This window comes from Antedon mediterranea, chromosome 1 (genome assembly GCF_964355755.1).
Source record: "Antedon mediterranea chromosome 1, ecAntMedi1.1, whole genome shotgun sequence".
Taxonomy (NCBI): Eukaryota; Metazoa; Echinodermata; class Crinoidea; order Comatulida; family Antedonidae; genus Antedon; species Antedon mediterranea.
Genome location: NC_092670.1, coordinates 35,450,880 through 35,466,079, shown reverse-complemented (window position 1 = coordinate 35,466,079; position 15,200 = coordinate 35,450,880). Strand labels below are relative to the sequence as shown.

At 31.9% G+C, this 15,200-nt stretch overlaps 1 protein-coding gene across 1 annotated transcript; it reads right to left on the bottom strand.

Annotated features, from left to right (window-relative positions):
- Nucleotides 1–44: 44 nt before the first annotated feature.
- LOC140044737 (uncharacterized) lies at nt 45–14,971 on the bottom strand. The gene is made up of 16 exons (XM_072089413.1): nt 14,857–14,971; nt 10,619–10,878; nt 10,101–10,300; nt 9,115–9,239; nt 8,005–8,176; nt 6,753–6,858; nt 6,146–6,307; nt 4,935–4,975; nt 4,573–4,688; nt 4,103–4,376; nt 3,809–3,932; nt 3,151–3,303; nt 1,741–1,781; nt 1,035–1,159; nt 646–919; nt 45–210 (listed from the first exon to the last, which is right to left on the bottom strand). Exons 1-16 carry the CDS (start codon nt 14,962–14,964, stop codon nt 113–115), a joined length of 2,379 nt encoding a protein of 792 aa, XP_071945514.1. The 5' UTR covers nt 14,965–14,971; the 3' UTR covers nt 45–112.
- Nucleotides 14,972–15,200: the final 229 nt, after the last annotated feature.

Here is a 15,200-nt window from a genome sequence, read left to right as displayed (position 1 = left end):
CTGTCTGAATTAGCATTGTCCGTTTGTTCAGTAACATTGTTAGTAGTTTCATTAAGCACTAGTCGTCCTTGTATTTATATTTATATATAAAAATAGATTGTTTCAGTTAGGTCTACTTGGAATTTAAATTTTGCAAAGCTGATTCTAACCGCAAGAGGCGCTCTTCAGCATCGTTCAAACGTTGAAGGATTGTGTTGCAACCACATTTGTCTGAAAACAAGAAACAATGATTGGAACTGTTAAATATTTAAGGATATAAGGATTTTTAGGAGATACCACTGAACATTAACAGCGGAATAGGCTAAAACTCAAATCTTATAGTCGGCCTAAATTACAGTTTTCTCCCACTTCTTTCTTTTCTCAAAATTCGAACAACGACTATAACAAGTGGAATAAATTATAAATATTTTTTTAATTAAACTACGCCATCCCGGACATTATTAGTTTGACACTGTGTATAAACATTGAGACAATTTGCGCCCATAACGTATGATTTTAATCGGAATCGCTTGTAGAAATATACATATTATGTTCACCACTTCCCTATATTAAAAAATGAGACCCATAACTCAAACTTAAGAGCTCTCCTGTGAGGTTGAATTTGTTGTATTCTTCAATAAATTGAAATTTTAAATATCGTCTTACCTATATGAAATTCCCATTGAGCTGGTTGTGATTTGAATGAGTTGCACTCTGGTGAACTATTGCAAATATCACAGAATAGAAAAACAGCGACGCCAGCGTCAATTACCACTCTATATGAACCATGTATACTTCCATCGGGTAGAAGAACCGTCATTTTACGTCCTGTGACGTCATCGATTGTGACGTCTTCACCAGACGCATCAATTTTATATACGGTGTGTGGGGTTGTCTGTTGTTGTATGTGGATGTATGCCGAACTAACAGGTTTTGTTATCTTTTAAAAAAATGTACAAAAATAATATTTTCACATTTTTGTCTCTAATTAACCGAGGAGTAAATATGGATTTTTTTCCTATAATGTAAAGCATTTTAATTTTAGGAAGTATTACCTTCATATCAAATGCTATAGTAATGTTAGTAATTGGTGATGTTACTACTTCGTTCTGGTGAGGTTTGCTTTCTCTCGTAACTACTGCTGGTCCGCTGATATTATCTTGGTCTTTTGGTGCTTGGTCTGAAAATATGATAGTCCATGTTCAACATTTACACTATCAACAATATTGTAACAGAATACTGTAGTGTATACATTTAAGCGACTTAAGCATATTTCAATTTCTGAACTTTCTGAATTCTCACTCCTAAAGACGATCAAAGCATATTGATTGAAACGTCGAGAAACTCAATCAATCAATCAATCAATCAATCAAAGTAACATTTATTTTCTTCAAATTAAAACAGTATACAAAATGGTGTAAAGAAAGGTAACTAAATTGAAGAAGGCATGTTCAAAAAAAGCAAAAAGCTTGTGACAGACATGCCTAAACAAAGATGAGATAAAAAGAAACTCAACAGTTCCTTTCAGAACTAAGATACGTGGTGTACCGTAAACTTTATATAAACAAAGAAATTCACGTTATAAAGACGAAGAAGTCCTATAATTGTTATTGTAAAAACAACAAGAAGAAAGAAAAGTATCAATTAGTGACGGTAGTAGAAAGAGCATCAGGAACAAGATGTAAACTTTCTACAAAGTTGTATTGAATATTATTGTCATTGTTATTATTGTATTAAGAATTATTATTTGTTTGTTCTTACCGACAACAATCAGTTCTATTTCTTCAGTAAGGCTAGACATTCTGTAAATTATAGAAATGACAGTATATTTTATAATCAAATTCCAGTTTAGTTCAACATGGTTGATTTTGGTGGCGTTTGCCTGCCATATGGTGGCCTGTAAGATGAAACCATTTTGTATCTTTTTTTTGGAAATCACATCAGCTTGGCCTAGAAAAGTATCGTGATCACCTAAATTATGTTTAAATCCATTGGATTTTCCACAAAGAGAATAAATTAACTTCATTGATCTTGCTTGCTTAGTGGCGTCCTTCACACTAACTAGAACACCATCAGTTTGGCTTTTGGACTTTTTAGAATCTTAAAATAACATTCACTCATAAACATCCTAACCTCTTTTTGATTTGCTAAAAGTAAATAACTTAATACATTTGTATTAAGTTGATTGGTGATTACCTTTCTATCAATCAAATCAAATCTGAAAGATCGTCAATGGTTTTGTAAAAAAATATCTTTAGTTGACATTATATTGTAAAGTTAGAAATACAATTATTACTTTAGTTATATTAGAATAGATGATTTATTATTACTAACTCAATTACGACAGTTAAAAATGGAAGTAGACTTTAATTGTCTTCATAATTGCATGGCATTCGTCATTTTTCCTAAGTGTAGAGTTTTCTTCTGAACTTCTCATTTACGAACTTTCTCTACAGAATAAACTGCTTTCAGACCCAGGAGTAATTGTAAATGGAATGTATTATGCCTTTAATGTAAGATACAGTAATTGTTTTATTGGTCATGGTAACAATAGCATTTAAGCGTGGTTTCCACTAGCGACGCAACACAAGGACGTAACGCAACGCAAGTGAATTGACCAATCACAAGCGATGGCTTGATCGCTTGTGATTGCTAACTGTCTATAACTTCGCTTGTCATTGGTTAAAACGCTTGCGTTGCGTTTACGTCCTTGCGTTACGTTCTAGTGGGAACCAAGCTTAAGTGAACGTTAACACACTCTGTATAGGTTTATACAGTCATGTGAACAACTATTATACGCATCATGTATATTGGAACAGAGCAGAGTTCTATTGAATCCGTTTTTTTGAAAATCGATTAATTTAAAAAACACATGCTATATCGCAAGATTCTACTCATCCCATGCATAATGTATTTGAGGTGTTACGTAGTGGTAGACGTTTACCGGTCCATCGTCTCTCGTACAAATAGGTTTCGTAACAGCTTTTATCTAGCTGCCATTCGGGCACTGAATACGTATACCGTACGAGAGTGAATGTTTTTGTTAGTTTTTCAATTTTTCTGTTTTTGTATATCTCAGAGCAAACATAATTTCTATGTATATTTTATATGCAAATTACAATAAATAGAAGTAATTTTCCACTGATGAATGAATGAATATTTATACTTTACCCATGACTTCCAATAGCTATAACTTGTACTATATTCCGTCCTTTGTTAACTTTCTTTGGTTTCCACGACAGATTCCGGACATATAAATCCCCTCTTAAATAACCATTGCTTATGGTCATTCCATTGACGCCCTCAATGAACAGTGACATGAATCTGAAATTTTGAATTTTTGGGCAGTTTATTAAGTATTTTGAATTTAATTGAGGTTTTAGGAGAGTCACATAATGCTCCTACTACTCTTCAACAATTTACCATAATTTGACTGCATATAGTTGGTAGCATATGTATTGCTAAATCCCGCAAATCCTCAGCAAACGCAATTGAACCGAAATAAATGTAATTGAATAGTGTACGACTCACTTGGTATGCCAGCCAAAACAATGACATTTTGGTTTGTAACAAATATATATAGGGTAAAACACCAGTTGTTAACACAATCCTTTTTAACCAAAAAATGATGTTTTAACCCAAAAATAAAAAGTTAACAAACATAATTTAATTTTTATAACTAATACACTTTATCAAGTGAGTCGTACCGTACACTATATATGATTCAATAAATTGTATTTCGGTCAAATGGGTTTGCTATGTTTTTGTTTAGTTCGCGGGGTTTAGCAATACCCGGTAGCATTAATAAAATGTATAGCATTAAACTCACCCATTTGTATTCACTGCAGTAATTGTTCTTTGCCATATCGAACCTACTTGTATATAGGTACAGTTCCGTCCAATGTCAACCTCTGGCAGGATCAAATCGCAAGAAGGAGATTCGGTTACCTCAACTACGAAAAAAAATGATAGTTTTGTTATTATTCAAACTTCCAAACAGAGAAACCAATGTTTCCAGCATGTTCAATAACCAGATCCTCATGGGTGCTGCGGTTTATCTGTAATGATTACAATACTATACTGTTATTGTATTACGTTAGAATTTTAAGATTAAAAAAAATACCTATTTCTCCAGTAAGCACTTGAAAAGTAACACCCTTTGACGGAAAACGTGCGCAACTGGTAGTGCACGCGTCACATGATTGCGATTCCGTAGCGCCAGTATCGATGACGACACGGTACGTTTGGCCACGCTCCAGCCTAGGTCCGTAAAAGTGATAGGTTTTCCGGTCGTTTATTTTGACAGCAGTTTCGTTTGACAAGTCCACTTTGAATGTCTCTTTGTTGTCAGCATCATCAAAAACAGTGACGTAACGGGAGTCGCTTGGACGTTGTATCTGAATAATTATAAAGAGGAATATAGATCAACTCCGTAGGCATGCGCAAACTACCATTACATTGTCGCTTTTCTTACTGCCGCGCCGTGTATCAAACTTCACTCTTTACTGGGTTCATGATGGAATCTTCTATATAAAAAATAAGATAAACATGTGGAAACCAGCGCATCAATATAATACAGTATAACCACGTTACCGTATGATCAAATGAAATGTTCCAGAAGCGATTCTCGATATCATAGACTTTATTTGATGCTGGGTAGTGACCTGTGACCTCGGGTGTTTCCGGTATTTTTGTATCAGCCCATTTTTCTATAATAAATAATGAGTCCAATTAGCATAATCATTATATTTTTTTAAAGGAATTATGGTAATTAATTTCTCCGATTAGCTTAAAGATAATACTGTATAAATTGAAAACAATATTTATCTGTATATATTTATTTCCTTTTTTAACGAAAGCGATTAAGTTTATTAATATTAATTTTTTTTTATTTTTGGGGAAAAATACTTTTTTAATCAAATAAAAAATGACATTAAAATGAAATTTCTACTTACGAATTACATTAACCGTAATTGTCTTATATTCACTGCGATATCTATGATTAAAATACAGTAAAAAGTAATTAATGTTATTAGTATATATTTGGAAAATTACAAAATGTATTATTTAGTTTTAAAACTTGTTAAAATGTGTTATAGTAGCGATATTACATCATCATGTCCATATATGGTTTGATAGTGTAGACAGAACTTTATGTTAATCCAATGACCTTTTCTCATTGCAGGACCCTTACCATTACAATTACTGTGAAGTACTGTAAACGTTCAATTGTATTTCCTTAGCTTAATATCAGTCTAAAAAATTGTAATATTAATACAAAATATGTTTCTTTTTTAATTGCTATTTTAAAATAAAATACTAAATGATACTACTATCATAAACTAACATCAAACATTTACATTTAAAACAAACAAAAAACTATAAATATGATCCAATTTTTGAAAGATCGAAAAATACATTTTTTTTTTTAATTGACATTTTTAAATTAAATTACAGTACTAAATGATCATAAACTAACACCAAACATTTACATTTAAAACATGAACTATAAATGACCCAATTTTTGAAAGAAAGAAAAACACATATTTAATAATTCATTTTCAAGATATTTGAATGTTTTTAGAATCCTCTAGGATGTACTCGAGGATAAGGCAACCGAATAACTAGTAACAGTTGTTACTCTCCATGATGAGGAATGATTAGCCCCATCAGATCATTTAATCCACATAATTATGAGCTTTCAACTTTTAACCTTTACTGTATAAAACTTATTTTAAACTCTAAAAGTTTGATGAAATTGTTTATACGATATTAATTGCTCGGCACAGTTACTTACATGCAAAGCTGTCAAACCTTAGGCAATATAATAGTATAAGCCACCATATAATGGTAGTGATATGCCAAAATATGGTAACGATATGACACCACCATGTCCATATATGGGCACTTAATAGTATAAGCCACTCTATTCCCTAATTAGGTTTGTTACAAAACATTGTAAAACGTTACTGTATTATTATCAATAGTACGTATGGCTTTTTTCATGGCTCAACAAACTACACATTTACCTGTATCTAAATTCACATTCATTATCTAAATAATTATGTAGTTATTATAATTGGTTTTTTTCCCTTGGATTTTGTTTTCTTTTTTTTCTTTCCATTATTTTTGTTTAGACTTTGTGAATAATTTAATGATACTTTACCCGTTATTGTCAATAGCGTAGATGAATATGAAATGTTGTCCGGTAAAACCAGCAGTGGGAGTCCAAGTTATTTTTCTAAATCCTGAAGTTTTTGTAGAGGCGTCGTTTAGTTCAAACATCGTAATGTCGGTTGTTCCAGGGAGAATCGCAATGTCCCTTATACTAGTGGAATTGTAAAAAGACAAGTAGCATTGTAATAACAACAAAAAACATAATTGTAATAAACAATAGCATATTGATAACTACAAAAAAATTAATATATATTTTAAGGAACAATATTATCGTAATGAAAACTAAACAGAGTATGTTGCCATATGCAACTGTAGCTATAAATTATTTAAATAGATTCGATTTTTTTTTTGCTGTAAAATTATTAAAATTTGAAAGATGAAAGCTACAGTATTGATTTATTAGATGTTATTTTATATATTTTTTTGTGATATTCCTAATTTTAATGATAATTGCTTGCTATTGTTAATTTGCAATGTATTTTAATTTTATTAAAGAGGACCCCTGAATATCGGTTAACTCATTGAACTAAAACTGGAAGAGTTACTCTCTTTAAAGATAGTTGAAATTAAAAAAATAAAAACTAGGATTGTCATACCCATACGAACTATCAGCCTTCACTGTAAGCATCCACATTTCTCCCACAAGTAGATAAAGGCATTCTTGTCCAATTTGCAACGTTGGCCTTTCACATACACTAGGAACTAATACAAAACAAAGGAAACATAAAAGATGTATTGTCCCATTTTTTGTAGAATATGCCATTTTAATGTCACATAATAGTTTTCCATTTTGATAAAAAATTGGATCGAAAAAAAAATTTAAAGTAAAAATAGTCAAATTGGCTGCAAATGGGTTTTTGGTTTATTTTGTAATTTTTTAAGCATTGTTATTTCCGTTTTTTTCTACGGAATTTAAAACTACACAATAACTTCACCAAACTAAAATCTGATTTAATTTATCTTAATTTTTAAGGTTTTTGGGTGATAATACATCTTTAAGAATATTATAAGAAATGTCGTTATAAATTGGGTCATTCAATTCAATTTAGCTAGACTGGTGTTGAAGATAAGATGGGGAAATGAGCTAAGTAATTGAACAATATAAAAACGGAAATTGTCACATTAAACAAAGATTTTCTACATAGGCCTAATATCATGTTACTGCCAAAAAGTTTCTTATACAGTATAGATCATCCATTGAAATTCATTTCTGTTAGGAACCGATGAAGTCTATTCATGTCTTCAGTACAACTCATCATGTCTCACGACAAATCCCCGGAGAAGTGCCCCATAACGTTGCAGATTTAGTAATAAGACGTTTTGGCGCTAGGCCGAATTAACAACAATATGATGATATGAGTTCAATACTTGTAAGGAAAAGAGTAGGCCAGGGAAGAATTGTGTAGACCCCCAATGGAGTACACGTAACTGCAGGGAAAGCTATGTTTGTGAAAGGTCCGTATCTCCAAACAACTGGGGTTTTTATTATGGCTATATCGGAAATGCTTAGACACGTGTTAATCATTGCACTTTTTTGTTTTTAAATTTGAAAAATGATGTTTTTATCTCAGTGGAATTTAATTTCCATATATATGCCAGGAAGAGGTAAATGGAAATGTGGAGATTAGCATCTATCATGTAGACAGGAGGGATTCTTGTGTTTGGTCATTTCAGCGAAACATCAAAAAGAGTTTTTCGAACTTTTTAGGCATAGTTTTTACCCGGGTAATTTAATTCATGTCCCTGTTGAGAGCATCAGCGAAGGGGGACATGGGTGAGGTTTCAATCCCTGTAAACAGTTAGGAGAGGTGTATGAAATGATTATGAAGAGTAATGATTATACACTACCTCGTTTATCTACTCTTATTAAATACTGCAATGGAACTTTGCTTAGTCTTTTGCCGTCTCGGAAATCCTCGATAGTTATCGGAACGGCAAACCAGTAGCTTTTCTTTCGGTTTCCATAATCGGGGTTTCTGTAGGTAAGTGAGGACACGGGAAACGTATATTCACAGTTATCCTAAAATTGAAATAATGTATTACTAGCATAAGTATCATTCTGATATCATATTCAATACAGAAAAAATAATATTGAATATTTTATGTTCACTCTTATTGTGTACCTTTTTATAGCCTGTTTAACTATGCCTATGTATACAGCTCTGTATGCTATTAATTAAATTAAGTAAAACTAAATAATTGTATAAAGCCGATATATAGCCATGTTAGTGTTTCCAAAAGATTAACACTTTCTGTCTTTTTAGTTGCGTGTAACGTGACTCTACAGTCGGTTGGTCGGTAAACACTAATTTGAGCACGCGACTGCAGCCGTGTATATGGCCTAATTATATACTTTACCGTTTTGATTTAACTCTTTTCTTATTTCATTTGTATCTACGGTATCTAGAGATCCAGCCACTGATACCCATTGTATTGTATTTGTTACAGTAACATATGTATTCGTTTTTTGAAAAACCCAAGCCATTGAAATTTCTAGTAAAAAGTAAGTTGAAAATCAAATTTATGCCTAATTTAAGTGATTCTTGTCTTTAATTTGAAAGCAGAGAAGCAAGTAACTTAATTTATAAAGTCACAAAAAGGTTAATCACCGGCCGTGCCTATCATTCTATAAGGGAAAACATAATATCTCCGAAGCATTACCCGGAAAGTTTTATTTAGCAATGTCATATTGTGTGTGGGCGTTATAATTATCCGGTTAGTGACCAAATTACAGAGTAGCTCAAAATACAACATTCGAAGTTTACATCTCATTAAAAAAAATTTCAACATTCACATTGTAACATAGGAGTTTACGTTGATCAATCACAGCTGCTTGAAAGCAACAGTCAACGCTCGACATCGTGAACAATTTGAAAATTTTCCGTATATTAGAAAAACTATAGAACTATGATTAGCGTGTGTCAATTTCAGGCTAGAATAGGCTTTTATGTGTCATACCTCATCCATTATTGTATGGGGTGATATTTGACCGCATACCGGCTCAACATTCATAATTTGTGGTGGACATTCGCTTGGACCACTTGCCCACCGGCATCTCACTTTATCGCCGTCGGGATCATAAACTACAAAAAAAAAAGTCCAAAGAATAACAATTAAGATATGTTGATGTAAAGTTTGCGGTACACCAGGTATATTAGTTCTGAAAAGAACTGTTGAGTTTCTCGACGTTTCATCAATATGCTTTGATCGTTCTAAGGCCGAGTAAGAATGCGAAACTAATATACGTGGTGTACCGCAAACGTTATGTTAATATTTGATTTCTCCATGCAAACCTTCAAACAATATAAAACAAAGATATAATAGTTACGTTTAACTAGCTTATAGTACATGTACAATAACCTGTTTTTAATAATGTTTTTTTTTTTAATGAGGGTGATCCATCCAGCTATTGCTGATCATTACGGACCCTCAGAGGTTCACAAGACAAACATATACACAAGATGCTCTACATAAACAAAGTCTTATTACAAGTCTTTGGGAGTGGAGTAATTTGGTCCTTAGAAAAAATCCTGACATGTGACAGGACTTGAACCCAGGACCCTTGGAGTGGTAGCCAAGCATCATAACCACCAGGTAACAACTTCACTCCTGTTTCTTCCAAGTAGGCCTCCAGTATAAACAGCCTAATCAAATCATATACTTTTTTAACATTTTAACCTACACACAGATGGTACTTTTTAAGCTTTCGATTTAGAAATTATTATTGTCATTACGATTTATTATATCAATTTGAAAGGAACATAAGACATTCTAAACCACACAAGAACCATATAGAACTTTAATATCAATTGTAAAATGGTTAAGCTGAAGAAATCATTCTGCTTAATATGACGTAGAGGTCCTACCATTAGATAACTGGGGCCTTTGTAATAGACTTATGATCTAGGCGTATATATGTTAACACAAAAGATAGGCCTACACACCAGATATTTTAATCTTCACATCTCCGCATGCGTATTGCACGATGTATATAGGTGGAAATGTTGCTATTGGCGATGAGTTTTCGATTGTCGTGTCAATATCTACCATCATTCTCCATAATTTGTACATTGATCCGCCGCCGTAATTTGATATTTGCCGCCAATAACTACTCGATCGACTGATGTTCTTGGAACGTTGATATCTTGTGAAATTATTAAAAAACAATAATTATAATACACTCGTTCTTATATAGCGCTTATTGCACAATGCTGATTAGTGTTTGAAATTGAAGAAAATATGAAGAACATCTAAGTACAATTCAAGTTAATACTGTTGTGTAATAGTTCAAAATAATATACAGTTTTAATGTTAATACAGTTACAGTGGAACCAATTGAACAAAATGTTTGTGTCCTTCTGAATGGCCATATAGTTAAAACATGCATCTACGTTTCACGGGAAGTTTCCAAGAAAGTTTCTGCTATGTGTATCTTTTTTTAACGTAAAATATGTTTACTTACGACAGCATAAACTTTGATAACGGTTGCTTTTTATCTCTTGGTTCAAATACAAACGAGTTTCGGCCCAAACTGTACCCATCCTGTATGCTGTAACCAACACATCTTAGTCGCAGTGGTTTGGGGTAAGCCACAGGATTTGAACAGTTAAGACAAAAAAGAAGACCTTCGCCTTTGATCTCATCTCTTCCCTGACAATCAAACAACGGTTTCAAACTTTTTTCTACATTTCTATCCCAAGATATTGTCCATGAAACTTCAACCTGATGTTTTTATAATAAAAATAACATAATAAATTACAAATCATTTATGTTTTATTTTTCATTTTTACAATAAAGTAACACCACAAAGCATTTTTTTGGTACGAATTTAAACAGAAGTAATTCCTTTCAATTATTCATTCATTTCGCTCTTTAAAGATAATAAACATGTTAGTTGTTCGTGCAATTACGAATGCGCCATTGCGAATCTGTGATTCGAACTCGACTCGACGTTATAGGCCATTCCAGTCCATTCTGACTGCTGTTTGTTCGCACGCGTTGAGTCATAACCATTGCATACATAAACTACAATTAATGATCATTTCAATAAATTAAATGTACTATACGATTATTTATGACGTCATCTAATCAGACAAAAACAAAATCAAAACAGTTTAAAGATGACATAGGTCTAGGTCTAGTTTGAGTCATTTTGTCCCAAAAGGCAAACTTCAAAAATCGTCCACGTGGCTATATTATTTGTGCACAGAAGTTAGTCATGGAATTTATAAATAAAAATATTTACAAAGCGACTATACTGTCGCATAACCTGAAACAATATTTATGTATTTATATATTAAGAGACTTAGAACATGTTGGTGCTAAAAGAGACAAACTGATTATTAGAAAATATTACCAATTGCCAATGATCCTTTAATTTGAAATAACATAATACGTGTTTAAGTGAGTGATATCAACATAGTGTCTGTATCAAAAATGAAATTCAAATCAAATAAAATCATATTATGTCAGGTTAGCTACAAGTGTGTCAGGTTAAGTACTGTACGGGAAATGCATTATCATATTATATTTTGCATTTTGGCAACTATAACATGAAGATGACAAGACAATAGATCCAATTATTCATTATCAATCACATTTTGTAGCGGTGATGCTTTTACAATCATTTTGTATGTGTTTTAATGCCCGTTTACACTAGGGCGATAACGATAGACGATAAATAGATAAACATACATTTTTTATACATAAAACAAAAGAAATCTAACAAGTTTTTATCCTAGAACTATAGTATAACCATCTATCCTGCCTTTGATGAAAATAATAATTATGTTCACACGTCCAATGAAATGACGTCATGATTAGTATGTGCAATAATATAGTGACAATACAACGATTTTATTGTTTTTATTGATTATGACGTCATTTGATTAGATTTTTTAAAATATTACATTTATCAAGGACAGTATTAAATGATTATCATATTGCGGTAGAAGAAAAACTTCCAATTTATTTTTGTTTTATGTAAGAAAAATGTATGTTTATCTATTTATTTTCGATTGGTATCGCCCTAGTGTAAACGGGACTTTAAAGCTCTTAGATTTTACATCAATGTAAAACGGAAACACTTTTACACGTTTGTACCATGGAAACAATTTGTTCCAAAGTTATATTTAGAGATTTGTGTATGCACCGGTGGTGTATGTGTGCATTGTGTATTACCAGTATTATTAGTTTAATGTTTCACTTCACCACTAATAACTTTAATTGGAAACACATTGACAATAATGTGAAATAACTTTCTCTTTATTATGAAAATGTTCAACACCATCATGAATTATAATATCAAAGAAGATGAACCAGCATCAACTTACTATATTGTTCCCGTGAATACAAAGTTATCATCACAATCCAAATTATTATATGAAAACATCAGTAAGAACTAAGACAACTATTTATACCCAAATGACGTCACTTAAATGACTGTTTATACTTGGACGATAACTAATGACGATCAATAACTCTATTGTTACGATTTGTGAAATATTATTTTCACCAGGGAAGAGTGAAATTAATAATTTTCATTTGTAATTTCACTCTTCCCTAATTTTCACAAAAGATATTACAAGTATAAAATGAAAACTTGTTCAGTTTTTTGTAGGAAATGTGTACATTCATATATCGTCGTTTGTTATCGTCCTAGTATGAACAGGCCTTTAGGCGGTATCCATTTTGTAAATGAATAGCAACATTTTCCGCTTAGTTTTCTACAACTGTGGTATTCTAAATTATATAATGGTATAAACACTTGTGTGTATTTTTATGTTGTCAAAAACAGGCCTATTATGTTAAGTTTAAAACTCATTCTAAATAATTCCTTGTCTAATCTGTGAGATTTAGGCCCTATTATTATATTTCTCTATAAAAGATATCAAACTGTATTTTAAAGCCTTCTCATTTTTATTTTATTTTATTTTATTCAATTTCCAGGTAACATACAAATATCATAAACAAGGTACGGCATCATTCAACAAAACAGAACAAAAGTACTATCAGCACCTGCGGGTAACCAAAAGTGGATCAGTTCAAAAGAACTGCACTGTCGAGTGGCTTTCCCAACTAATAGTACGAAAAACGCAATAGACATAAAAACACAGTGATAGTCTAGATGAATTCGATATCAGTAATACATTTTTTCAAATCCCTTCTAAACCCCCTAAAGTTAAACAGGACTTTGTTACGAACTTCATGCGGGATACATTCCCATATTCGAGGGAAATTAACAAACAGGGAGTATTTAAATGCATTAGTTCTAGCATACATGTGTTTAAAGGTGAGGGACTCTGGATACCGAGAATTAATTGTAAGGTATTCAAATATATCAAAATCAATTAAAATATGCAAACACTTAACTACAAAAATTATACTATGAAAAATTATACTCATGATCATTTCGGTAGTAAATGCTTGGAATAACGAGCAAACGTCAAGCTCTTTTGAGTTTTTATGTGTTTCCTTTTCATCTTTTTTATGTTCTCATATATTGTTGTTGTATATTTTCATGATTGAGGATGAATAAAGAATATTTGAATTTGAACGTACAAACGCTCTCTCTGAATATTGGTCTGTGTTTATTCACTAAACATAGTTTATAAGTAACATACATGTCAATAATAGGATACCTAAATAAATTAAAATTTATTCAAAATAATTTTTGAGATTAAAAATGCATATCAAATAACCACGACTTTGATGTGCAATTAATGATAATTTAATCTATTCCGGATGTAGCTGTTAAAACCCCGGACCTCCTCTACGTGCACACTAGATATTTCATAGGCTATAAGAAGCTACATTTGGAACTGTTGTCGGTGATTTGTCAAAACTTAATGTTATTTTATTAGGCTGTCTCAAAAGATTTAACTTTTTGTAATACCTCGTATGACATTTAGCATTGTTACGTGCTATCAAATACAGATTATAATGTATATTGAAAGTAACATTACTAGGCCTAGTGTGTACAAAGAATGTATACGTAGGCGGTTGTGTTTCCACTCCCATAGGTTTGTTTGTTGGTTGGTTGGTTGGTTTGTTTGTTTATCTGAACAACCCAGAGATCACATCCAGATCTCACGAAACATGGCCCCATTTGATCTACAATATGACACCAAAATCGGAATGGAATTGCAGGGTCAAAGGTCGCTATTCACAAAATTCCTCTGGCATTCAAATATATTCAAATATATATTTTTAGTTTTAAAATGTATAATCAATATATCCGCTAATTTGATTTTCACGTTTCAAAAGTACAGATTATTTTAATGGAATTTAAAGAAGCTAAGTATTTTAGAGAAAAAATGATAGATACAAATTGTGGGACACGCTTCAGCTGTGTACATGCTCACTATAAAAACAATTATCTGAAAGAATAGCAGGAGACAGAAGGAAACATGAAACACGAAATGATTGATATTTTATAAAAAGGTAATAGAAATATTTTAGTAAAGCTAAACTCGAATATAATATTGATACTTACGATTATTAAAACACATAATCATTAGTAAGTTGGTCCGTAACTATTTACTTTATTTTAATTCACATCCAACAGCCAATGGCCAATAGTACAGAATAATAATTTTAAAAAAAAACTAGAAACAACAAGAACAACAAGAAGATGAAAAACAACAGGAAAAAATTCGTTACGTTTAAAGAAGTGTTAAAATTAGAAAATGTGTACTTTACCTTTCCTTGATTGAGTGGTCGCCAGTTAAAGGTTCCTCCTAGATAATGATTCGTATCTCCAATGCAACAGAAACAAATCAGCGTGATAACAACAACAAGCCGAACCATGTTGCAGCATTGAGATACGCGTAAACTCACCTATCCAGGGGTTATGCAACACCTTTTGAAACGTCTAAAGTATTAACAAATATATGCACTTATCGTTGGGTGACGTTAGACTTACACTGGATTGATCGACTTATGTTTCTTATTATTCCCGGAATTCACTCAATTATTGCTTTACTTCTTTTGAGACAGGCAAAATAGATAAGTCACGTGATGATATATAGATGACAAGAAAAAGA